The sequence below is a fragment of the Botrytis porri genome (genome assembly GCF_014898465.1).
Source record: "Botrytis porri strain MUCL 3234 chromosome Unknown BPOR_003, whole genome shotgun sequence".
NCBI lineage: Eukaryota > Fungi > Ascomycota > Leotiomycetes > Helotiales > Sclerotiniaceae > Botrytis > Botrytis porri.
Window position 1 is genome coordinate 2,397,716 of NW_024066077.1, and position 27,564 is coordinate 2,425,279.

General features: G+C 37.3%; 3 protein-coding genes across 3 annotated transcripts; all 3 read right to left on the reverse strand.

Moving 5' to 3' along the window:
- Positions 1-7,141: 7,141 nt before the first annotated feature.
- EAF01_002776 (uncharacterized protein) lies at positions 7,142-11,764 on the reverse strand. The gene is made up of 6 exons (XM_038911030.1): positions 11,221-11,764; positions 10,938-11,080; positions 10,791-10,884; positions 10,511-10,739; positions 8,110-10,460; positions 7,142-8,055 (listed from the first exon to the last, which is right to left on the reverse strand). Exons 1-6 carry the CDS (start codon positions 11,411-11,413, stop codon positions 7,946-7,948), a joined length of 3,120 nt encoding a protein of 1,039 aa, XP_038773952.1. The 5' UTR covers positions 11,414-11,764; the 3' UTR covers positions 7,142-7,945.
- Positions 11,765-23,881: 12,117 nt separating this feature from the next.
- Positions 23,882-25,267, reverse strand: EAF01_002777 (uncharacterized protein; the record flags this gene model as incomplete). Its single annotated transcript, XM_038911031.1, has 1 exon — positions 23,882-25,267. The coding sequence occupies one exon, from the start codon at positions 25,265-25,267 to the stop codon at positions 23,882-23,884; it is 1,386 nt and encodes a 461-aa protein (XP_038773953.1).
- Positions 25,268-25,499: 232 nt separating this feature from the next.
- Positions 25,500-27,440, reverse strand: EAF01_002778 (uncharacterized protein; the record flags this gene model as incomplete). Its single annotated transcript, XM_038911032.1, has 2 exons — positions 25,500-26,914; positions 26,970-27,440. 2 exons carry the CDS (start codon positions 27,438-27,440, stop codon positions 25,745-25,747), a joined length of 1,641 nt encoding a protein of 546 aa, XP_038773954.1. The 3' UTR covers positions 25,500-25,744.
- Between the last annotated feature and the right edge of the window lie 124 nt (positions 27,441-27,564).

Genomic DNA, 27,564 nt, shown 5'->3' on the forward strand with positions numbered 1-27,564 from the left:
ATATTTGTGCTAGGTCGGAAGTGTTACGGGAGCTGCCTCTAGGGTCACGTGGAAGTGTCTAGAGTTCTCTCGAGGTGGTTTAGACTAAACTTCAAGTAGGAATTCAATAAGGTTGGTAACTGGTTGCAATTCTCGTAACTATAGTAATGAAACTAATGATTGTTCTTGAGCACGAAGCTCTACATTGTAATGAAACCCATTCCCTTATATAGACCTTCGTTCTCTCTCCTGGTCCCTAGGACCTCTCCTATATGTTGGATCGTTAAGGATCGCAACGCGCTCCAGGAGCGCTGAAGCTCCTTGACGCTCCATCACGTGTAATTTATGTCATGTGACGCGGTATGTTGGATGCCGTCGTAACACTATCCCCTTCTTATCCTAGCGCTTGTCCCAAGCGTTATATAGTAACGGCTTACCCCACTTCGGAATATAGTCGTACTATGGTTTGTTTCTCTCAATATGACTGATAATTTTCACAAACGAAAGGAAAGATTGCGCTTAGCTCGTCTTGTTGAATCTCGCGGTCTCGAAATGTCGTCTTGTTCTTTGTGTGAACGCCAAGAGCGCAAATGTGTTGTATCTTCTCCGGACTCTTCCCGGTGTGCTGAATGTATCCGCCGAGGGCGTAGATGTGACGTTCGTGGCCCTTCTGATAGTGATTGGGATAGTCTGGACCGCCAAAAGGCCAGACTTGAGGAGGAAGAAGAACGCGCTATAAGTGTTTCTCAGGAAGCGATGGCTAAAGTTCTTCGTCTGCGGAAACAAAAGCGTGCTTTGTTGAAGCGTGAATCCGATATGCTGCGCCGTGGTCTGCGTACTTTAGATGAGCTCGATGCTCTAGAAGAGAAGGAAAGGTTAGAAAATGAGCGTGTTGAAAAAGAAAAGGAATTGGCGTCTGTCTCTGTTGCTGGCCCTATCGACGGTTCCTTTGTTTTCGATTCTTCTTCCTTGGATCCTTCGATCCTTGCTTCAATGGATTCTCCTTCTTTCTGGGCAAATCCGGATATTGCTGGTGGAACGCCTCCAACTTCTCAGGGCAGTTGAGGTTTGTTCTTGGTTCCCATGAATTTTCGGTGTGTGGGTAATCTAACCATTTGATCAAATATTTGATTGTGCCTCTGACGTATTTACAATCTAGTATTGTTTCGACATCATATATGGCGTTCGGGTTGACTGGTTCGATTTCTGTAAATGGCGCTTTCGGCGCTCCTGGTGGTGCTGGTTCGAGTAAGGATATGTGGAATACTGGGTGGATATTCATCGTGTCTGGTAGTTTTAACCGATAATTGACCGTTCCTATTACCTTATCAATCTTGAATGGTCCCAGTTTCCTGTGGTCGAGTTTATTGCTTGGTCTCTTGGTTTCGATGTTTCGTCGTAGCAGATAAACTTTATCCCCCTCTTTAAGCGTAGGTTCCATACTACGTTTCGTATTGTAGTACGCTGCTGTTCTGGAAGATATGAATCTTAGATCAAGAGCCAGTTGCTCTTGGAGATCTTTCAGCTGTTCGACTTGTACTATCGCTGATTCGGCATTAACTTCTTGTGGTATCGGAATTTTATACGCTTGTGGATTAAACCCAAAATTAGCTCGTGCTGGGGTGATTTTCGTGGTTTCCGTTTCCGATGTGTTATATGCGAATTGTGCCATAGGTAATAGTTCTACCCAATTGTCTTGTCGATAATTTACATAGCATCTAAGATATGCTTCCATTGTCTGGTTGGTCCTCTCTGTTTGACCATCTGTTTGTGGGTGGAAAGATGTCGATAGCTTTCTCTTGATACCCATAAGTGCTAGCAAGGTAGTCCAGAATTTCGAGGTAAAGAGCTTGTCTCGATCCGAGATTATCTCATCTGGTACTCCGTGTATGCTTACTATGCCCCTTAGGAACACATATGCTAGTTGCTCAGCATCCCATGTTTCCTTGAATGGTATCATGTATGCAAATTTTGTTAGTCTATCTACTACATTGAGTATCGCGTCGTACTCAATTCCTGTAGTAGGATCTTTTGAGAGTGGTAGTTTAACCACAAAGTCCCATGTAATGGACTTCCATGGCTGAGAAGGCATGTCTGGGGTCTGGAGCTGACCATACGGAGCATGTCGTGATGACTTGTTTCGTATGCAGGTGTCGCAACTTCCAACAACTTCTTCAACTATCGTTCTCATTCGCGGGAAATAACTGATTTCCCGGATTCTTGCAAACGTCCTTGCAATTCCTTGATGTCCATGTGCCGGCAACCCATGTTGTTCCGTCACAAATTCCTTGGTCATTTGACTCGGAATGTATACTTTCCCATGAAAGTATATGGTTTCGTTTTCTATTGTGAATCCTGGTTCTATTGTCTTGCGTATGCGTATAGCTGTGGCATCTTGGTCGTAATATGATTGGATTTGGATCCTGAGATGGTTGTCTTCCAATGTATGCGTAGCTGCGAGCTGTGGTGCATTGTAAACCAGTGATTCGCCTTCTTTCTTGAATATAGCGTACGATTCGTACGACTTATTTTCTTGATATTCTGGTTTTCGGCTAAGAGCGTCGGCTCTAGCGTTTTCTGATCCTTTGACATATGAAATCTTAAAATTGTAATTGGCCATGGTCTCTGACCATCTGACCTGTCGTCTGTTTAACTGCTTCGTTGTGGTGAAGTAAACCAAGTTCTTGTGATCTGTATACACCTGTACTGTGTATTTTGACCCTTCCAAATAAACTCGCCATTCTCTAAATGCATCGACTATCGCCAGTAATTCTTTGTCATATATTTCGTAGTTCAATTCGGCTGGTGATAGCTTTCGAGAGTAGAATGCGATTGGTTGCTATTTCTCATTTTGACCTGGTTGGCTCAAAACTGCCCCTATAGCAAAATCCGAGGAGTCCGTCTCCACTATGATTTGTTTCTCAGGGTCGAATGTCAACAGTATTGGTTCCTCGGCCACTGCCTGTTTGAGCGTTTCGAAGGACTCCTGCGCCTTGGCGGTCCATTCGAAGCTTCCTTGATCTTTTCTGGTTAATGTGGTCAAGGGTGTAGTAATCCCTGAATAACCCTTGATAAATCTTCGGTAGAAGTTGACAAATCCTAAGAAGGATTGTACTTCCTTAATGGTGTTTGGCTGCTTCCATTCAAGCACTGCCTTGACCTTATCCTTGCTCATCTTGAGCCCTTGGCTTGATACGGTGAATCCTAGGAACTCTGTTTCCGTAACGTGGAATTCACATTTGCTTGGTTTACATAGCAAATCGGCTTTGGCTAAACTTTCAAGAATGTTGCTGACATCTTTGATGTGTTGGACCTCGTTGTTTGAATATACTAGGATGTCGTCCAAGTAGCATATACAACAGGTGTCCAAATATTGCGACAGTACATTGTTCATAAGTCTCATGAAAGTAGCTGGTGCGTTAGTTAGCCCGAAGGGCATAACTTGATATTCGTATAGCCCGTATCTTGTCTTAAAAGCGGTCTTCCATTCTTCGCCTTCCTTCATTCTAATCAAGTGGTACCCGTTTCGTAGGTCCATCTTGGTAAATATTGTTGCTCCGCCTAATCGATCTCTTAATTCCGTAGCTAATGGAAGTGGATATCGATCTTTCTTTGTAAGCGTGTTGAGCTTCCTGTAGTCCACAACTAGTCTCTTAGTACCATCCTTCTTGGGTACCCACATAGTTGGACTTGCCACTTGGGACGTGGATTCTCTGATCCATCCCTTGGCCAAGTTGTCGTTGATATATTCTTTGAGCGTCTTCAGCTCATCGGCCGACATTGAATAAATTGGGGTGTGCACAGGCATCTTGCCTTCCTCCAATATTATTTCATGATCCCATGGCTTGTGTTCTGGTAAAGCCTCATGGTTCTCTGGTTCTCTAAAAACATGTTTATATTTTTTGTACTGTTCGGGTATCATAGGCTCCTTTGCCTTGATTGCGATTTCATGCCGTGTCGTTGGCTTCTGCATTTGTAGAGGAGGTGTACTGTCCTTCGCTCTTAATGGAGGACCCTGGACTGGGTGTCCTACGTCGCCGGTGTTGTTCGCGTTCAACTCTCCTTGGCGCGTGTTACGTCTCGCGGACGCCTTGAACGTGTCATCGTGACCGTTCTTGCACTGATCAAATGTCACTGTTTCTTGTGACCAATCTATTCTTGGGTTGTGTGCCTTCAACCATGGCATCCCTAAGATGATCTGTTGTTGGCCCAATGGCACAACGTCAAGCTGTATAACCTCCGAATGTTGGGTTATGCTCATTCGTACTGGTCGTGTCTCTTGTGAAACGTTCCCGTCAGATCCTGCTAGCTGTCCGTCAACTAACTGCAATTGGTAGGGGTTTTGTTTCTTCTGGAGTGGGACTCCCAAGTACTTTGCAGCCTCTGGTGCAATAAAATTTCCTGTAGCCCCTGAATCTATCATGGCTTGTTGTATTTGTCCGTTTATCTTGACTCTGCAGTATATTTGTCCTGCTTGTCCTGTAGCATTCAGCTGTGGTGTAATTTGCTTATTCTCGCTATTCTGGATGATCTCATCGGCAAATGTTACACGTCGAGGTTCTTCCTCTTCTAGATAGGCAGCGCTTGTCCCTGATCTAGCTCTGTCATCAAGTAAATCCCTCCATAGGGTGTACCGGTAGTTCCCTTGAGTGACTTTCATTATCGTACCCACAACTGGTGGTGGTAATATGGCTTGAGCCTGGACCCGGTGTTCTTTTCCTACTCTTCTGCATAAAAATAGAACCTGATTCTCATTTCTTTCAGATGTGTGGTGATAAAACACTTCCCATAGCTCTCCTCTGTCTGGCCACTGGAGGTGATCGGTACTGATCCTTTCTATGAATGATGTGTTCGTAGTGATTCCAAACCATAGAATTCGATGCTGATCGACGTACCGAACCTCATACGATTCGCCCTCTTCAGCGTCTGTTACGCTGAGGTCCTCGTTCATAGTTCCTTCGTCTGTATCTCCAAATTTCCAGATACGACGGTTCCATTGGTCAATTTCCCGAATAGACCATGATTCTCCTAACTGCGGGTCTTTGTTTACCCATGAGAGGCCTTCGACCTCTTCTTCTTCTTCGTAAGCTGGTGGTGGCGTGGCTAGCCCTGTCATGCTAACAGCACACAATTGTGGCGTGAAGGTGGCATTAAGTTGGCCCTTGCCGAACTTATTCTTAAAGTTGCCCTTCTTGCCCCCTGTTCTCTTGCTTCGACATTCTGCTGCCCGATGCCCTGCTTTCCCACATTCAAAGCATAAGTTATTTTCTCGTCTTCGTTTCTTTTCCGGATCATCATTCCCACCTTTGTGGTGCGTAGCGTCGAGTTCCATAGGGTCTCCATATCTCTGTGGATTGTAACGTGGTCTTCCCTCATTCTTGCGGTAACGCTCTTGCTTTTGATTTCCCTGGGGTTTGTATGATCTTTGACTTTGTCGATATCGGTAAAGACGATCATCTGATTCGATGGAGTCCTGGATTAGGTCGTTCAAGTCTACACTCTCGGCAGATCTTTCTAACTCCAGTCTGACTTCTGGTTTGAGTCCTTTACGATAGTGACTCATAATGGCGGTTTCGTCCCACTTGGTTGTTCCAGCATATCTTCGAAATTCCGTAGCATACTTCAATGCTGATCCTGTCTGCTTGAGGTTGAAGATCTTATCTTCCGCTACCTCTAGCTCATTGGAGTTCCCGAAGATTCTACGAATCTCTGTCTTAAATCCTTCAAAACTGTTGAAGATTGTTCGAGTGGGTTGCATGCGATCCTGGTCGTCATGCTCGAAATAGTCTTGTAAATATGGTTGAATCCACTTGCTTGCTTCTCCTCTGAGATATGATACAGCCCATACACTCTTGGATTCCTTTTCGGTGAACTTGTCTTCGTTGAATCTGAAGTAGATTTCAAGTTGTAAGAGGAAGGTGTTGAGTTCCTGTCGACTACCTTGGTATTTGTCTGGTAAGGCAATCTTGAGTGTTTCGTTGATGGTAATTTCCTTGGGAGCGTCGGTCATCTCGACATCGTCGGTGTCGGGTGCTTGTGCCTGACTGCTCGCGGATGCACTGGTGGGTGTCATATCGTCGGTTGGTATTGAATTGGTACTTGAAGCAGAAATGGTGCTCAAAGTGTTACGGGAGCTGCCTCTAGGGTCACGTGGAAGTGTCTAGAGTTCTCTCGAGGTGGTTTAGACTAAACTTCAAGTAGGAATTCAATAAGGTTGGTAACTGGTTGCAATTCTCGTAACTATAGTAATGAAACTAATGATTGTTCTTGAGCACGAAGCTCTACATTGTAATGAAACCCATTCCCTTATATAGACCTTCGTTCTCTCTCCTGGTCCCTAGGACCTCTCCTATATGTTGGATCGTTAAGGATCGCAACGCGCTCCAGGAGCGCTGAAGCTCCTTGACGCTCCATCACGTGTAATTTATGTCATGTGACGCGGTATGTTGGATGCCGTCGTAACAATTCAGAACAATATATTAAATAACAATAAAATAACAGTATCTCAAAAACACATTTTAAAATTCAATAATCCTATAATAATCCTCTTATATTTGAAAAAAAAAGATTTTATTACGATTTTCGTTACAAAAAATTTATCTCTTTAATACCTATTATAATAATTTGAATTTTCAGAAAATCATTAAACTTTTACAATATTAATATAATTAGAATATATATATTAAATTTTCGTAGAAATCAATTAATAGATAAAGAAAGTATATAATTACATATAGACGAATTCTTATAAGGGTTTAAGCCTCGATTTATTATATACTAAGTAAAAACATATTAAAAACCTTCATTTCTTTATCTTTTAAACTATATATAAATTCAATCAATCTTTAAATGAAATTTATAAAAATAATAAATATGATATTCCTCCCTAACCCTCCAGCCACCTTCAGCCCCCCCCCTCCCCCAGCTTCCCTCCACAATTACATTTTATTTCATTTCATTTCGTGCTCAAATTAAAATCCACATGCATTTTCCTTTTCGCTTAATGAACTTTCAAGGTTTCTTTCCATTTCGCCCCTTTCCACCCTAATTCACTCTTATCCACTTGAACCTCATACACCTTACTCCATTACCTCAAGATCCCACATTGACATGCATCTACATCTAGAAAGACAATCAAAATATCTCAAAAGTCATCATACCTCAACTCAATCAAATCTATATTCTCAATCTTCATTTTCATTCTCATTCTCGTCTCCTACTCAAACACTCTCAAATGCTATCTGCAATATTTAACCCCATCTCAAATCTCAATCTCAATTACTGGTATCTAAACATCATCCCCTCCCATTTCCTCTTCACTCTTCTCTTATTTCAACATCCCATCCCACAAACTATCCTCTATCCATCTTCCCATTATTCACTTCCTCAAAACCCGACAATCAAAATATAATCACATCATATCCACTCCTGGCAATCCTCCCACACACACCTTGCAGATCTAGATCCAGATCCAGATCATAAGCAATCTTTCCCCTTCCCTTATCCGCCTTGCTTCTATCTCCCACCCTTTATAACCTCCCCCTAATCCTATCCCCTCACTTAACAACAACTCGCAAAAATGCGCAAATGCAGAACAGAAATCATGAATGGTATCTCAAAAAAAAAAAAAGTGTAAAAGAAAGAATCCGCGAATGAACAACAAAAATGAAAGGTCCGAGATATCGAACAAAATCGATCGGACCAAATTATATGCGCTGCAATAATCAAGATCTGATCTGAATGGAATATTGAGAAATAAACTTTAGTCGCGTCTGTGTGTGTGGGTGTGTAAATTATCGGACAATAGAATATGAATGTGTAAGAATCCTCTTAGCATATCTAGATAGAGGCCAGGACAATTGAGAGTGCGAGGCGTCAATCTACGAGTAAAAGTTTCATCGTAGGTGAGTTATGACGGGAGTAGATTTCGGTATCGGAATCGGTATCGACATGGTCGTAAAAGAACCTATAGAGCTTTTCTTCGAATAGGTGGAGGCGCAGACGAGTTGTTGTTCTCCATATTACCCGTAAGTTCAGCTACGCGAGCTTTGATGCGTGCAACACGAGATTCAATAGCTAGATCCATTAGTATATCACCCCATGAAGAAGCTTTGGGAGAGGAATACTCACTCTCTTCACCTGAAGTTTCATCATCATTATCAGTAGATGGACGATGTCCAATTCTAGATTGTTCTTCGAGTTCTCTATTTCTAGCTTTTTGTTCGGCAACATTCTTACGGATTTGTGCCCATTTGTCTTGAGGAGAGATTTGTTGTGTGAGCGGCTCTTCTTGAGGCTCTTCTTGAGGTTCTTCATTGGTTTCCTCATATTGGCTTCGTGCATTGTTTGATGGTGATCCAGAATCTTCACTTCCTCTTGGCGTATCAGATTCGGCTGCTGGGACAAATGCTGGGAAATCTTCGAGAGGACCTTGATCGAATTTAGAGAACTCTTGACGAGCTTCCCTAGCATCAACAGTATCAACTCTAGATAGATCATCTGCAATAGAATGTTCGTATGAAGGACGGCGAGGAGTTGCTGGTGTCATTGGAGTTATTGGAGTGACAGGAGTATGTTCATCAGATGCAACTGGAGGAGCTGGTGAAATCGATCCATCTCCCTTCTCACTAGTAGGTGACTTGAGTGAATTCTTCTTTCTCGAAAATCGTCTAGTCAGACTGTGCTTCTTTCCTTCTGGTTTAAGTCCATCTTTACCATTCATGGCCATTTGAGAAGCATTTGGTGGAGCAGGCTTCGTTTGCTTCTTTCTACCAAACATACCTCTAAAACCACCAGCGGCAGCTGGATTATTCTTCTTCAATTTGTTATGCGTATCCAGAGTTTCCGGACTCGAAGGTGCATGATCCATAGAAGCTCTTGGAATGTCCATACTTGGCTTGTTTTGATTCAGAGGAGATAGTGGAACGGGTTTTCTCTCAAGTGGATGAATATTACTTGGTGAAATTGGAGCCCGTGGCTCTTTGGCTTGATCTTCGCCAGCTGGTAGAGGTGGCAAAGGCGAATGGCGTCCAGTTGAAGTGGTTGGAGTAAGGGGTAGATCTCTGTTACTGTTAAGACCTGGTGATAGAGCTGCTTGACGGTCATATGAATTTCCATTGGGCTGCACGGTACCTTCTCCAAGACCTCGTCCCATAAAGTTAGTGCCCAGATAGGCTTCTCGAACAGCATCTTTATCGTATTTATTGGCCCACTTCATTGCGGGAGAAGCTTCCGATTTGAGCATTGGTTGAAGCGTCAACACACTGTTCGTTTTCAGAGAAGCTGCCTCAAAGTCGTTTCTTCCACGTCGCGCTGCTAGTCCTTTCTCTTCCTCCTGCTTTTTTTGTCTTTGTTGTAATTGAATTGCTGCTGCTTGAATTCGAGCATGTTGATCAAGGCCAATAGTAGTCTTACTTGCGCTAGTACTTTGACTGTATCCTGGTTTCAAGTTGCCGGGTTTCTCCATCTCGGTTTTGCCTGTAGATCCTCGTCGCTTTGCACTATTCTTGTTTTTCTTGGTTCGCCCCCAAAAGCTCTTTTTCTCGGCAATGTAAGCACCCGCTTCAGGCTCCGGTGCTGCGCCTTTGACCATTTCCTCCATTACCAACCAGCGACCACCTTTAATGGTTGTCTCAATCAAAGCGCACCGTCCAAATGAAGCCTTTCGGTCCACCGTTTCTTCGCCGGCCAAACTACTAATCCAAACCCACCAGAATGAATCATCCAAGTCAAATCGAGTAATGCTTGCAAGCTCACCAGGTTGTAGATCCTTATTTGACTCGAGTCTAGGTTGGTGTGATTGCGAACTTCCTGCTCTGGTGTTGATAGGTGGTAGAATCTTATCCGGTGGCAATAGTAAAGGCGGAGGACTACTTGGTCCATCATCAACAAAGCCCGAGGAAAGGAAATCCGCCCAGGAAGGAGTAGTTGGTCTGTCACCAGCCTTAGATCCACCATTTGCCGGAGTGGTTCTTAGCCCTTGTATAGGTCTTGGCTTTTTTGGTCCTAAGAAGGTACTTTCATCATCCGCCAATTCATCATCAAAAGATGCAGAAAATCCAATATCCTCGAATCGTGACCAAGAGGCATCTCGTAAACCCGTGGATTCTGTAGAATTAGATACCTGAGATTGATTCGTAGTAGAAATTGATCTCAAAACACGACGGCATTCATCAGTCAAAGCTCTGACTGGATCCTCAAATTCGGAGAATTGTTGTAGAGCGCGGTCATCGTCTCGATATTGGAAGTGATTTGCTCTTCTTAATAATGCAAATGGCGTGGGTGAAACTGAATTTACTATCATAACCACCTTTGTCGTCGACTGCTGTAATAACGAAGGTCTTTCTGGTGGATATTCCGTTTCCTGGACCAACTTCTGTAGGGACATGGGCAATTTGGATATGCCGTTTGTGCCCGAGACGGAATCAGGAGAGAGGGATCGTAGATAGGCGAAGAATAGATGACTTGCAGCATCAGCCGCACTAGATAATGGTAAGCATATTTATAAATCTGACGGATGGATCTAACCCACGTTGACCATCCTTTATATCCACCTTCAAATCCATTGCCTGTATCATTATGTTCGAAAGCCCACCATCCCGCATATCTCGATAATTTGCGCCCAGCTAAACCATTCGTTTTTCCATGCGCAGCAATTGCTGATAGGAGATCGAAGAAATCAAAAATGATATCTCTTCTCGCATCCGAATCTACACTTAGAGGTATGAAAGTTATGAAAGCGTCGCGGGCATATCTCGAGTCTGCTAACCGTTAGCCATGATCTCCTTCCCTTTGAATCCCCAATCTCCTACCATTCTCTCCCACTTTGAATAATTCATATGCATCCCAAGAAACTACACCACCGGCCAATCGACTCCAACACCATTTAAGCACGCTACATAGAACCTAATCTGAAATCAGTTGTTGATCCCACCCTCAATTTCGATCTGCCCACTCACCATAGGTTCCGTAAGTCTCAACTCCTGTGCCAGCATTTCACGACTCAATTGTCTCTTGTCGAAGAAATTCCTAATGAAAGTTCTTGCCGCACTGGGATCTGACGTAGGTCGGAATGGAAGTAGAAGGAATGGCATATCCAAAGCTGCAAGGACCGACACAAATTAGCAGTGTGTAACATAACATACGCAGACTCCATAGTAAATTCCCCTCCTCCCCCCCCTAGGCTTCGTGCATAATCGATAACGGGGGAGATGATATCCAATTCTGAATCAGACTGCATACCTCTTGATTTTAATTCCACCGTACATCCCCTCACCAGATTTTGAATTTCTTCTGGTTCGACGGTGGTTCGTGTCCATGCATCTGTCCACGTTGGCTTCGCTGGGGCTTGATCATTCACCTCGTCCTCTCCCTTCTTCTTGGATGCTTTCGTTGGGCCATCTTTACCCTTCAACCTTGAGAAGAAGTTGGGCATGATTGCGAAAATCGGTCGAGTGTATTATCGAGATATCGCTGATCATGAAATCCTTTTGTTACCAGTTATGTAAATAAAAGGACATTCGAAGGTTGAGATTGAAATTGTTGCTTGGAAAATGAATGGATGGAGTTGGGGATATGATGTCTTGTATCAGATTCGCGCTCCTTCGGATAAGAAATTAATTAGAGGGATGGACGTTGTGAGTGGATAGATGGAGAAGTATGGGTCGATGTCTGGGATTGCGATTGAATGCATGTATGTAAACTTTGGAGGGTGAGAATGAGAGAATGAGTGAATGAGCGAATGAGCGAATGAGTGAATGAGTGAATGAGTGAATGAGTGTATGAGTGTATGAATGGATGGATGAATTCAAGTTCTTCCACCGTATGTACCTGGGTAGGTATGAATGAATGAATGAGTGAGTGAGTGAGTGGTCGAGTTTATCTCTTCACTCTCTGAACCACTGTTCTGGCGCGGTTGGAGGGGAAGAGGAATATGTTTTTCTTTCCTTATTTTGTTTTCCCCCCAAAAGCAAACCTTTCTACTGAATTCAATATCAAATGTAGTACCGTATGATATGTATGGTATGAATGGATCACTGGATGGTCCGAATGGAGCTGAATGAGCTGATATGCTATTATCTATGCTGCTATCCATGGATGTTATGCGATTATTCTCTTCTCCATCAATTTTGGAAATTGTAATTGAAGATCGGGTATCCCAATTAAAGGGGATTTTCTGAATCCAGCCAGGCCATATACACCAACAGTCCCAGCAGTACCATTTTCAACCCAATCCCATTCATTCATTCCTTTTTTCCTTTTTTCTTCTGACCCAAAACAATACCTTTCCCCCGTACGGAAGATACCAAGCTGAGCCATACCTGGGTAGTTTGATGTCCGGTAGTTTGAGTTTCCTTTGCTACCGGACCAGTTGGGTTAGTGGTGCTAGATGGGTATCTTGGGGATCTTATTAGGGATCTCTTACCCAAGTACGAGTAGTGAAAAGGTATGATTCTAGGTAGTGACTAGGTAAATACTAATAATAAGTAAATACTAGGTAAATACCACGTACATACTAGGGACGGAGGTTTCTATCAATTAAAATTTCAGGGGATTAAAAAGGTCGACTAGGGAGGGATTCGGTATGTAATTGGCTTCAATGAATCCGTGCATTGGACATTTTACTGCTCTGTGGTCTGGACGGAGTATTATTATGATTAGCTTTACATTTTATTAGCTTCACATTTTATTGGCTTGGGATCTTATATGAGCTTTGCTTGTCGGGGACCTGGGACCGTCAATCCAATGAAAATCTTCAGTCAGTGATAATGTGGTACACGGAGTTGAAGCCTTATTTGAGGATATGATATCTGGTTATGGATTATGGGCTATGAGTATGAGTGGGCCATGAGAATGGGCTTTATTTGATGTCTTGCTTCTTGTAAGAAATTTAGACGGTCGGAATCTATTTGTTCCCGTCGTCTTCATATTTTACTTGGGAGAGATGGTTCCATAGAATCCTTTTTAGATTCGGTGGCAATGGAAATAGTGTTTGGAAGAGTATAGACTTGGCTGTCTGGTTGGCTGGCCGGTTGGCTGGCTGGTTGGCTGGCTGGTTGTCTATCTGGCTGTCTGGCTGTCTGGCTCTATCAAGTCTTCCATTCGTGTTGATTGAATTCTCTATTGATTAAACTGTGATACAAGCAATAGGGAGATAGATATTCGTTCATTCTCTAGTGGACGCCCATCTGGTAAGGAGATAGAAGGATGAAGATCGAGCTAAATACCTAGGTAGCTCTAGAAGGAAGAAGGAAGATGGATTGAGCCATTCACCATTAGCATTTACAATATAATATAATGTAATAGGTTACAGCATATCACATACATCGTACGAGTCCATCAATGGAAGATCTACTTCTCTTCATTCCCACTGATTATGCATCGAAGACTGCTAGAACAAAAAAGTAACCGAGGGGCAAGTCCATACATCCCTAGGTACAGACCGTGACACAAAGCATTAATTCCTCCATATGGTTAACATCTTTTTCAGAACACATGTATACATAAATACCTCGTACTCATCATCTCCTCGTGGTCTCTACTGCATCACATATCCAGTCTTTTCACAGATCAAAATGCACACCTACCACATTTCAAACTCTACACTCACTACATACTACACACCTACCTACCACATACATATCTACCACATACATATCCCAAGACTCCGCAACAGCCTCGAACCATCCTATCCTCCCATTCAATTCAATCATATATCTCCCTCCATCCCATCCATCCAATCAACCCACCAATTCCATCCCATCCCATCCCTCCCCCATGTCGCCAACTCAACTCCCGCAGCCCAAGCTACATTACAGCCTGCATTTGCCAACGCATGTAAGTGGGATTTTGATCATTCAAGCTTAATTTTCCCAACGACTTTTGGTCTATCGTACTCCAAAGTATGATATCAGATGATGATGATGATGATGATGATGTAATAGTCAATCCATACTTCATATGAATGACCTCCAGTACCAATACTAATATCAATACCGATATCAAAGATTCAATCAAGAATATACCTACTTAGGTATATCTACATATCTACATATCTAGATATTATGCTCTGCTTACCTACTTACATGTTACCCAGATAAATAATTAGGTACCTAACAATCCATGCCATCTGATACAACCATCACCCACCCACCCATCACGCATATACACCTAAATCATCCTCAACTCAAAAAATACCCATTCCCCATCCTCAAACCCCATCCTTCACTCTCAAACACAATACGACACAGCCACAGCCACAGACCCAAAGCACGAGCCCCAACCAAAATCACCCGACATTACAGACAACCACACACACCTACCTAGGTAGGTACAACTAATCAAAATCATAGCATACCATAATAGCATAGCATAAACATCTCAATCTCATCATTTCATGCACCAACTACCGGTACACTCACTGCATTACATTACATTACATAAGTGTGAAATACTAATAATAATACCTACCTAATAAGTTACTCGATCGATCAGGCTCTAAATTCTCTTCAGATGAAATGGTAAATGTACGAGGGAGGAGTTTGATAGATCCCCGCCGATAAATCATAATTAATCAATGAATGATATTGATATTGATATTAATAATGTCGAGAATCGAAAATCGAGAATATATACCGAGGAGTAGGTACCTCAGTAAAAAAGTAATAGGTAATTGCGGCTGAAGTGAAGATTAGAGATCAGACCAAACTCGATCCAATCACGAATAATGATTAGGAATACTTACTTACCTATAACTTATATCAAGACGGAAGAATCATTCATTTACTTATAAAGACGTGTAATTCCTTCCACATATTCCCATGTAAGATCTCACTTTTCTACTTATTTTTTTTTCATTTCTTTATTTATCTATTCATCCATCTACTCATCTATCTATTCATTATATCTCTGTTCATTTATTCCTCATCTCTTCACCTATTCACCTCTCTACCTCTCCCTTTCCCTTCCGTTCCAATTTCTATTCTTTCACTGGACAAATCTGAAGTATACTTCCATCCCACATTATCATTCATGCAGTGGAGTCGAGTCATCAAATTGTGTCTTGCGCAATGTAATGCGCTACGCATGAATACATAGTCTTACTTACTTGATTTTTATTTCTATTTCTGTTTCTTAAAATAAATCTAGGAGAATAAAAAGGAAGGAAGGAAGGAAGGAAGAAAAGAAGGAGGGAAAGAATATAAAGAATATAAAGAATATAAAGAATATAAAGAATATAAAGAATATAAAGAATATAAAGAATATAAAGAATATAAAGAATATAAAGAGTATAAAGAATATAACATGTAAATATATATATATATATAAAGAGATGTATAGTTTTATAACTCATTTAAATATTTAAATGAGTAGTTGAATACGAAGGTAAATAATTACTATGTATTCATTTAATATAAGATAGATATAATGTATAATGTAAGAGTTAAGACTCCGGCTTATCGTATACTACTCTTTTTTGTAATAAAATCCTTATAAAAATACTGTTTTTTTATATAAATTAATTATTTTTATAATTCTTTAACTATTTGAGGAATTGATTTGAAAATTATATATATAAGAAATAACTATATAAAAAATATTCGGTTTAAATAATTTTTTGAAATTATAAAAATTAATAAAGTTATAGGTTTTTAGAATTGAAATTTTTCAAAATTTATAACATGTAACACTTTTCTCATATAAAAAAACTACTTTTTTCAAGTTTTTTAATACTTTCAACTTTAAGAACCTATAACTTTATCAAAAAAATAACTAAAAATATTTCATTTGTTTTTTTTGAATCATTTAATGATTTTTAATCTTATATATTATTTTCATAAACTTAATTTTTAAATTAATTAAATTAATATATAATTTAAAAGTTAAAGAAATAAGGGTTTTTAGTGTGTTTTCACTTGGTGTACAATAAGCCAGGGCCTAAACTCTTATAATGTATTTAGTTATAATTTTTAATCTTCATTTATATATAAATAGGAAGCTAGGAGGTAGATAATATCTCTTGAAGAAATCGAAATTTTCATAATTATATATAGTACTAGAACATAGCTAGTATAGTTTTATAGTATGAAAGAAGGACGAAGTTCTTATTATACTATATAGAAGCTATTTATATGTACCTCGGTACTCTGGTGCGCTAGTGTTGGCGTACTAATAGCTGTTTGTCGAATATCAAAATTACATCAAAACTCATATAAATCATTTATATTTTATTAAATGAATATAATATATATGTTAGTAAATTTCATATTAGTTGATTCAGTTTCATTTGAAATTTAAGAAAAAAAAATTATTTATTTTTAAGATTTTTATTCATTCTAAAATATATATAGAAAGTTAATAAAAATTGAAAATATTGAAATTTACTAATAAAATAAGCGAAAATCAAGAACTTTTCTTTTGATATTAATTCAATCTTATAAATATTAGTATATATTTATTTTCAAATAATAGAAATTTCAATAATAAATTCTTTATCATATAATAAAATTAAATTCAATGATTGTATTTACTTTTTATAATTATAAATAGGGCAAAATGTCTGTTTTTGATGTGATTTTTAAAACCGACGAGCAACTGTATACGATTACTAAGTTGGATACCCTACTTTCGGGCCACCCCCCTTTTGGGCCACTTTTTACACTAAAAATGGAATTTTTAACTTTCTTATTTATGAATAGAATTTATTGAAAATTTATATATATAATTTAGATCATTTTTAGTTTAGCTCGAAAATTTCAGATTTTTAGGAATTTTCTGTATTAAGATCTAGAGCTTCAAAATATCGATTTTTAAATTTGTATGAGAATCACATATAAATTTGAAACTTTTATAAAATCTTTAATAACTTTTTAATAAAAATTATTAAAAATAAACTATAAAATTTTATTATAAATTTATAATATGTTTATTTTGAAGGATTTAGAAAAAAAAGAAAATTTCCTATAAATAGATATTTAAAAGAATACCCTCAAAATTGCAGGGATTATTTATACTACTTCAAACTCATTGTATACTACATCTTTATATTTATTAATTTTTTTGAATTTTTTTTTGAATTTCTATATAGATTTAAGCTTAAAACTTTCAAAAAGATATACAGTTTTCTTTTGATAATTGTTGTTAAAAATTTATTAAAGATTTTATAAAAGTTCTAAATTTGTATGTGATTCTCATATAAATTAAAAAATCGATATTTTAAAGCTTTAGATCTCAATACAAAAAAATCCTAAAAATCTAAAATTTTCAGATTAAATTTAAAACTATCTGAATTATATATATACAAAATTTCAATAAATTCTATTCATAAATAAGAAAGTTAAAAATTCCATTTTTTGAGATTTTTAGTAGTAAAGAGTGGCCCAAAACAGGGGTGGCCCGAAAGTAGGGTACCCGACTTATATCTAGTATCTTAGAATCCCTCGAATTCCTAAGTCTCTTTCTATGATTTATAGATAGCTATATATATAAGTAGATATTAACATAGAAAATATAGAATACTCGATAAAATAATCAAAGATGTATAGTGTATATTAGGATTAGCTATAACTGTTGAGTAGACTTGACAAGATATGTATATATAATATATATAGATAAAAGAGTTGTTTATTTCTGTCTACTCTTTTTATACAAAAAGGGAATTATAATATTTATATATATATACTATCCCTATTTACACACTTTATATATATAGGGTAAAGTGTAATATTATATGTTATACCTTTGTGTTACGGAGGTACCCGCACCGCAACATGGATTATAAGATAAACCTAAGGCCTTGGTGTTGGAACCTACGAAAACAGCACTGTAGGGACAGTTGGATTAAAGGGTAACGAAAGATAGCGGTAACCGAATCAATAAGCAATGATTAAAAGATAGGTACATATCTTTTGTTGGCACCTATCCTACAGTAGGCACAGGAGGGATAGCGGTTACAGGTTATCTAGTAAGCACAGGTTAGATAAGCAGTAGTATCATATAGGTCACGGGGCAAGTGTCACGTGATGGATAGACAGGATAGGCAAGCTATCCAGGCTATCCGTGGATAGACAGGATAGACAGTCTACCCAAGCTATCCAGACGAGAACGAAGGTCTATATAACAAATGAGTTTCATTAGGATATAGAGCTTTGTATTTAAAAATAATTATTAGTTTTATTACTATAGTTATAAGAATTATAACAATTATAACCTTATTAAATTCCTACCTGAAGTCTAATCTAAATCACTTCGAGAGATCTCTAGACACTTCTACGTGATCCTAGAGGCAGCTCCCGTAACAATATACCTGTTCTATTTACGCATGAAGTGCGTATATAGAGTGAAGCGTGACATGTAATGTCACGCCCCTAGTCACGTGTTTCAACATTGATATTTGAAATTTCTAAGAATGAGTAAATTTATTCTTTTAAAAGTAATAAATCTATTACTCTTTTCATTCCAAATAAAAAATGAAAAAGATGTAATATATTAAAGTTAATAAGTTAATAAAAATAAATATAATTTTATAATACATTTTAGATTTTATATATCTCTATTAATTTTAAATCTTTTGTTTTTATATTCTAAAATCTAATTGAAAATTAGATAATATTTTATCAAACAAAGAGTTTTCTTTTTAATTTCTTAAAATAGAAAAGTTATTAAAGATTGAAGTTAAATAAATGAATTAAATTTTCTGATTCTTATACTTAATATTCTTAATATTCTTAATATTCTTGAAAATAAGTGAATTTACTATTACGGGAGCTGCCTTTAGGGTTATGTAAAAGTGTCTAGAATTCTTTCAAAATGGTTTAGATTAAACTTCAAATAGGAATTTAATAAGATTGTAATTGATTGTAATTCTTATAATTATAGTAATAAAACTAATAATTATTCTTGAGTACGAAGCTCTATATTATAATGAAACCCATTCCCTTATATAGACCTTCGTTCTCTGTTGCCTTATTGATCCCATCGTATCCCACCAGGTGGGAGTAGTGGGATCCAGTGGGAGTCCCTAATCCCGTGACTTCCTGATCATGTGATGCGGTATGTTGGATGCCGTCGTAACATTTACCCCTTCAAAAATAATCTTTTTTGAATTTCAAATATAAATAAGATTTTTAATCATAAATGAATCTTTATAAAAATATATAGATTAAAAAGCAAGGTTTTATTAAATAATATATTTAAATTTCGATATCAAAAATATCAAATGAATTGAATTATTAAAATTCGAAAAATATTCGAAAATAAATACTTTTTGAATTAATTCAATAGGTTTAATTATTTTTATTTCAATTATTTTTATGTTTATTTTTTAGAAATTTTTAAATAATATAATTATTATATTAATTAATTATATATATCAATTATAGCTTATTTTATTGAAAAACGTTAAAGTTATAGATGTTTTTAGTTTATACTATACATCTTTAATTATTTCGTCGAGTATTAAGATTTTAATATTATAGCTATTAAATCAATCAAATGATTAAAGATTAAAAATATATTAAAAAATAAACACTTTTCGAATTAATTAAATAGTTTTAACTACTTTCATTTCAATCATTTCAATTTCAATTCTTTGAAACTTTATTATTATGTAATTATTATATTAATTGAATATATATATATTAATGAACAGAAAAATTATATGATTTGCTTAAGTACGTAATTATACGTTTCGATAGTTACAGCTGTTTTTAATTTATACTATAAGAAATAAAGCCTCGTCTTATCGTTGTTACGACTGTCCTTGCGAAGTACCGCGTCACATGACTATGAGCAGGTGACGGAGCGTCAAGGAGCTGTAGCGCTTCTGGAGCGTAGTGAGGTCCGTAGCGATCCAGCCTATAAGGAGGTTCCAAGGAATACAATAGAGAACGAAGGTCTATATAAGGGAATAAGTTTCATTACAATATAGAGCTTTATATTTAAGAACAATTATTAATTTTATTACTATAATTATAAGAATTATAATTAGTTATTAATCTTATTGAATTCCTATTTAAAGTCTAGTTTAAATCATTTTAAAAGATCTCTAGTCACTTCTATATGACTCTAGAGGCAGCTCCCGTAACAATCGTATACTTATACAAGATGAGCCCAGTCATCTTAATTATTATATTTTATTTTAAAAATTCAATTCTTTTTTCAATCTTTGTTATGTTTTATTCGCATTCAAATTGAATATTGAGTATGATTATAAAGATAATATTTATATATCTTAATAAAATTAATATATATTTTAATGCTTTAGAGTTATTTAAGTTAGATTTGATAGAAATTTTAGGGATGAATTACCTTAAATTTGAATGTATTATAATTCATTGTAAATAGTATATTTAAGTTTAATTCGATTTAAAGAATTCAAAAAGAAAAGCCTTATTAAAAGCTGAAAATGATTATTAATGTCGGAACACGTGACCAACGACGTGACATGTAATGTCACGCTTTACCTTATATATATATGAAATGTATAAGTAGGAGTAGTACATATATATAGATATAGTAATTCCCTTTTCATATAAAAAGGGTAGACAGAAATAAACAATCCTTTTATCTATACATATTGTATATATACATCTTACTAAGTCTGTTTAATTATCAAAGAGATTCATTAAACTATAAGAATTATAATAAAAAATTAAAATAAAAGAAGGATAATTTTTAAGCAAGTTAAAAATGTATTTGATATTGTTATATTAATATATATAGTTCGAAAGGAATTATGTCAATATGAGTATAAAAAGTGTATAATATACTTTAAGCCTTTTATTTTAAAAATACAAATTAAAAGGAGATAAGATTTTATATACAGATATTAATAATTAAGGACATTCGATTATATATTATTAGAAAAAAGAGGGGTGATTAGAGAAAAATTATAAAATTAAACGAAAACACTTTCGAATTAGGAAAAGTGGGTAGGATTTGAATTACTAGATAGGTTAATGAAAAAGAATATATAAACTATATTGAATTAATATATCAATTAAGAAATATTAATGATAATATAGAGTACGATTAATTAGAATTATAAATGTCTATTAATGTTTTCAAAAAGACTTGAGAATAAGTCGGGTACTCTATTTTCGGGCCACTCCTGTTTTAGGCCACTAAAAATCTCAAAAAATAGAATTTTTAACTTTCTTATTTACAAATAGAATTTGTTGAAATTTTTTATATATATAATTCAGATGGTTCTGAATCTAATCTGAAATTTTTAGATTTTTAAGATTTTTCTATATTGAGATCTAGAGGCTTTAAAATATTAATTTTTTAATTTATATAAGAATTATATATAAATTTAAAACTTTTATAAAATCTTTAATGACTTTTTAATAACAATTATTAAAAGAAAACTGTATATCTTTTTGAAAGTTTTAAGTTTAAATTTATATAAAAATTCAAAAAAAATTAACAGATATAAAGATATAATATATAATAAGTTTAAAATAGTATAAATAATCCCTGCAATTTTGAGAGTATTCTTTTAAATATCTATTTATAGGAAAAAAAAAATCTGAATCCTTTAAAATCAATATGTTATAAATTTATAATAAAATTTTATAGTTTATTTTTGATAATTTTTATTAAAAAGTTATTAAAGGTTTTATAAAAGTTTCAAATTTGTATGTAATTCTTTGTTACGATGGTCTGCCACAATAGACGTCACGTGACCCCCGACGCTTAGGTAACCGGATCAGAGGGATCATTAGTGATCCAGTTGATCGGATCAGAAGGATCATTTGTGATCCGACTGAGCACAGAGAACGAAGGTCTATATAAGGGAATGGGTTTCATTACAATGTAGAGCTTCGTGCTCAAGAACAATCATTAGTTTCATTACTATAGTTACGAGAATTGCAACCAGTTACAACCTTATTGAATTCCTACTTGAAGTCTAGTCTAAACCACCTCGAGAGATCTCTAGCCACTTCCACGTGACCCTAGAGGCAGCTCCCGTAACATTCTTACACAAATTTAAAAATCGATATTTTAAAGCTTTGGATCTCAATATAGAAAATTCCTAAAAATCTGAAATTTTCAAGGTAAATCAAAAATGATCTAAATTATATATATATAAATTTTCAATAAATTCTATTCATAAATAAGAAAATTAAAAATTTCATTTTTGGTGTAAAAAGTGACTCAAAAGGGGGGTGGTCCGAAAGTAGAGTACCCGACTTAATAAAGATAATTTTTAAGTATATTTATAATAAGTATTCAAGTGTATTATATTTCTTTTATTGAATGAATTAAAATCTGAATATATTTTTATTAAAATTAGTTTTAAGGTGTATTTAGAGTATATTCGAAGAGTTTAATTAAAGTATAGTATATGAAGCTTTAATTAATTACTCTCCTATTTAGATTTCAATTTAAATTAAAAGTTATAATAATAAATAAAAGAGGAATTAAAAAAAACTTTCATTTATATCTAGTTTTATAAAGGAATTAGAATGTGAATCATAAGCTCTTTAAAAGAAAATAAATCTTTTAGATTTTAGACTATATATTGAAAGATTAATCTATAAGCTTAAAAATATAATTCAAATATAAGAATTGATTATTATTTGTTAATATCAATTTCAAATTTTATATAATAATATTGAATTATTGATTTATATCAAATTTTAAAAATTGAGATTCAAAAAAGTATATTGTGCGAGAAGCCGGGGCCTCAACTCTTACATCTTCAATTATTTCGCCGAGTACATCACAGCCCTCTTACAACTTATCCTCACCTACTAAGTAGAAAGGTATGATATTAATCAGGCATCTTCATCCCATCCTCCCTCTCATACTCCCTCCCAATCTTCAATATATCCTCATCCTCATAAATATACAAATACACATACACACCCATCGACATACCATCTCCCATCTCAACATAACAAAGAAACACTCCCTCTCTTCCCATTCCTCCTCTTCTTCTTTTCTATAAAAATTATTCCTCTTACTTCCTCTTCCCTCCCCATCGTCTCCCCTTCACCCTACAACTCACCACATCCAATTTCCAAATCTCTCAAATACAAAATACAAATACTATACACACCATTTATAAACACTACTTCTCCTCATCTTCATTTTCATCCTCTTCTGATAGAAACCCTCATCACCATCTCGAACCCCTCAAACCCTCTGAATCCCATCCATCGAATCTAATCTAAACTATCAATCCCCTCCCCCCTCTCCCTCAATTCAAACCCCCAATTTATCAAAACGCACGCCCATCCAAAAGACCAAATTTATACTGTATCGCCCTCCCCTTCCCCTTTCTCTCATTTCCTTTCCTTTCATATCATTTCCAAATATCCCCTCCAAACATCCCCTCCAAATATCACCTCCAAATATCCCCTCCAAATATCTCCAACCATCCACCTCTCTTCACTCCAAATCCTTACCCTCATAACACCACACCTACTAAAAGTAAAAGTAATAATCTCACATTTTACTATACTCTACTATATTTATACAAAACTCATAGTACACTCTGTATACCATATCCTTTGCAAACTACCAGCCAATAGCGAGTTTAATGTTCAATAGGATGTGATATAGATTGAGATAGGTTGATGTGTGTGTGTGTGTGTGGCTATTTTGGTGGTTTAGTGTTTGGATCCGGGGATGGGAATAGGAGTGAGAATGAAGATGAGGGAGGTAGTAAGAGAGAAGAAAGATAAAGGGAATGAAGTATCTTTTTACTGATACAACTTTGACTTCAGAGTGAACGATATGAATGATAATGGGGGTATATAGAGTACGCGATAAATAGACTTTTATTTTCTTTCCTTCTTTTTTCTCCTGGCCTATTTTCCTATCATATCACATCATAACACCTTATATACGCATTCCCTCGCACATCAGCCCTCCCCCCTCACAAACCCCCCCTCTAATTAAAAACCACCGTCTTATGACCGTTCAACAAAACCCTTCTCTCTGTAACCCACTTCACCGCCGTCGCCAAAACATTACTTTCCACATTACTTCCCTCGACCGTCAACTCCTTAGGACTCAATCCATGACCGACCCTCACAACATTCTGCTCAATAATCGGACCCTCATCCAAATCACTCGTGACAAAATGTGCCGTGGCCCCAATAATCTTCACACCGCGATCATACGCCTGATGATATGGTTTCGCGCCCTTAAACGATGGGAGGAAAGAATGATGGATATTGATAATTTTCCCGCTCATCGCCGTGCAGAGCGTAGGACTCAAAACTTGCATGTATCTCGCCAGAACAATCAAATCGATATTATTCTCCTTGACCAATTCCAGAATTTTGCCCTCCTGCTCTGCTTTGGTAGCAGCGGTTACAGGGAGATGATGGAAGGGAATTTTGTAGGTATTGGCCAGCGGTTCGAAATCCGGATGATTGGATACGATAAGTGGGACTTCGATACCCAATTGTTGGATACTTTGACGGAAAAGTAAATCATTAAGACAATGACCGATTTTGGAAACCATGATGAGAACTCGAGGTTTGGTAGCCAGAGAAGAAAGCTGGAAATCCATACTCATTTCCTGGGCGATGGTTTCAAATGCACTCTTTAATTCCTCGAGACTCAGTTTCTTGGCTGAGGATTCGGAAGAGGGGGATGATGTAGGAGGACCAAAATGCACTCTCATGAAGAAACGGAGGGAAGTAGGATCTCCATATTGTTGCGAATCAACAATGTTCAGATTGTGCTGGGAGAGGAATCCCGTGACTGCATGGACGATACCTGGACGATCGGGACAGGACAGAGTAAGGATGTATTCATCTGCTTTAAAAACCATCTTGACTGGTTTCTTCGTGGAAGCCTTTGCGAAAGATGAATGTGGAGAGCTTGAGAGATTTCGAACAGAAGATGGCGTTTGGAGTTGAGAGACTTTGAAGATTGAGGCCAGATGGCGATGTGGTGGAGGATTGAAATTTTTCACAGGCTCGGTTGTGGTGGAAGAAAGGGAGAAGACCCTTGCTTGGGAGATAACTTCGCGAGCGGAGCAACTGGATCGAATTGAGTGTACGGATATAGAATTCAACAATAAAGTCGACTTTGTAGATAACCTGCTCGCCATTAAAATACATTCAATCTTTCTCAGGGCCGATGACTCTTTTTGACCACTTTTATGCTCACTACCATTAGTGGGTCTTTGGGGAAGTTTGTAGTCATAGCGACACGTGATTCCATTGTCCGGCGATGATTCGGAGATGTCGTTTAATAAAGCGAGTGAGAGTAGGTAAGGTAAGCACGAGGCACGTTCGAGGCACGTTCGAGGCACGATATCCATTGTTCTAGAGTTTCCAAGGTTGGGTAATTTGATGGAGAAAGTTTACGTGTGGAGATGAGATGGGGTCCAACCGTTAAGTTACAAGATTGGTTCTTGTAAGGTTTTGAGGATTGATCATCAATTGGTACTGGTATTCAAAACCTACTTAAATATGCATGCGGATTGTACATCGTACTTTCTAGATATGCAAGTCTGCTTGGCATAAACCTCTGTGTCAAGAAGGTCAATACTCAATACCAATACAATACCTACTTGATATCATGTTCCATTTGCTGTTTCTGTACATATTCTATTCTGTTCATATCCAGTATCATAATCATTACTCATCTGGGTCATGTCATATTGCAATATCAGCATCTTGTTCTGAGTTGTTACTCATTCCGATACCGACCGCAACAACTAATCATTGTCTTTCTATTATCCAACTCGCTCACTGAAAATCGTAAAAAAACAACTGCGTTTGATGTATTCAATCCCTCATGCACCCATCCCATAACTCTTCACTCTACTCCAAAAGAAAGCTTTGTCGTTCCTCAATGTGAACTCTCCCCAGTCATCCGTTAAGCGATTATAATTCCAGAATCCATTCCAAGCTAATTTGTTATTTTTGACCGTCTTCCCTGCACTAGTCATCTTTAACTCCATTCTATAGAAGTATTTTTCATGGACTCCTTCTGTTTCCACATATAATGTACCCTCTGACCCTCCAACTTTTGGAGAGGGTTCAGTATCTACGTCTGGAGAAGGAGAATCATTGATAGACGACAGGCGCCAACGTCCACGACGAGCATCGCTCATCACAGAAGAAGGGAGATGGGAAGATTGGTTTCTCCGGTGATATTCGAGAAGTTCCTTTGTCAAGTGATGAACAACTTCGCTAGGTTCAGTGGTGGTTAATAGAGAGATTAATGTGCCATCACGATAGAAACGAAGGTAGCGGTAATAGGTAACAATGTGGACTGGAGAATTCCAAGCTACTGCTGAAGGGGAGGCTTGCCCAGGTCGAATGTAGTTGACGGTGCTTATATAGCAGCCATTGAAACGAATGCGCGGACGTAAACGGAACATTTGTTTCCAGGATGAAGAATAAGTTGATTGGAGTAGAGAATGGGTGATGGTATCGTTGCTGAGAGGCATTGATGCAATAGACTCTTCACCTGAGTCTTCCGGAGGCAAAAGTAATTGAGGCTCGATTTCAAGGAGCTCTCCTGTGACTTCTGTTTGCCATTGATAATACATTGCTTCGAATCCGAATTCTGAGCCAAGACATATCCTTTTCCAGATTTGTTCTCCCGTCGTTACAAGGTATGCCATGCGTTTGCATACTTGTGTGATTCGTGCAAGGTCAGCCACATCCCTAATTGCTACTTCTTTGAATATTTGTAATAGGATTTCATCAGGTACATCTGCAATTGGACATGGAGGGGCCGGCGTTCCTTCAATTTCTGGTGGCGATGGTTCGATTGATAAATCCGAAAAGCTTTCTATTAATTGTTTCATAGTTTGTGGGGGCCCATCTGGTGAGTGGTGTGCGGTATTGGGTACTGTGGCAGATGCATTGAATGGATTTGTCTTTGTAGGTTTCGGCGGGAAGGCAGATGGTGGGAAATGTTTGTTCTTGTATTTTCGATCAACTTGATCATCAAGCTTAGGATAATCAGCAAAAGGCTCGTAGGTTGGATTCAATTGGAACCAAACTTACCCGAAATGCTTTGCGGTAGAGATCAAGACTGTCTCCTAAACTACCTTGACCTTCCTTCTCTACCGCTTTTTCATAGTGTTCCAAAGCTGACTGTGGCTCACTGTTGACATGCTTCTTACCGTATGGATAGAATTCATCTTCTTCTCCTGCACCAACGGTGCCACTTGGTCCGTCAAAGTGTAATGTTTGAGGCTCAACAGCATCCTCATCTCCAGGTTTATTAGTATTCTCATGAATATGTTTTGTCCGTGGAGCTCTTTGTGGAACATTAGAAGGCCCAGCCGCTTGGGTTGGAGGATATGCCTGGGCAACATTGGACCGTCTGGTCACTTCTTCCTGCCATTGCTTGCGGAATGTTTCCAATTCGGGATTTGAGTCCTCCATGCTATACGATTTAGAATGAACGGTATGTGATGTGATGTTTGAAGAGAGTGAGGGAAAGGGATGTAGGATTCGGGGAAAATAATGCAATTCACCATTGATTATTATTTGGATTCGAAGTGAATAGTAGTTACCTACCCAATGATAATTCTTTGGTCTGACATGGCTATCTATCGCCGCTGACATAATGACAAGATCTCTTATCGCCGCAAGA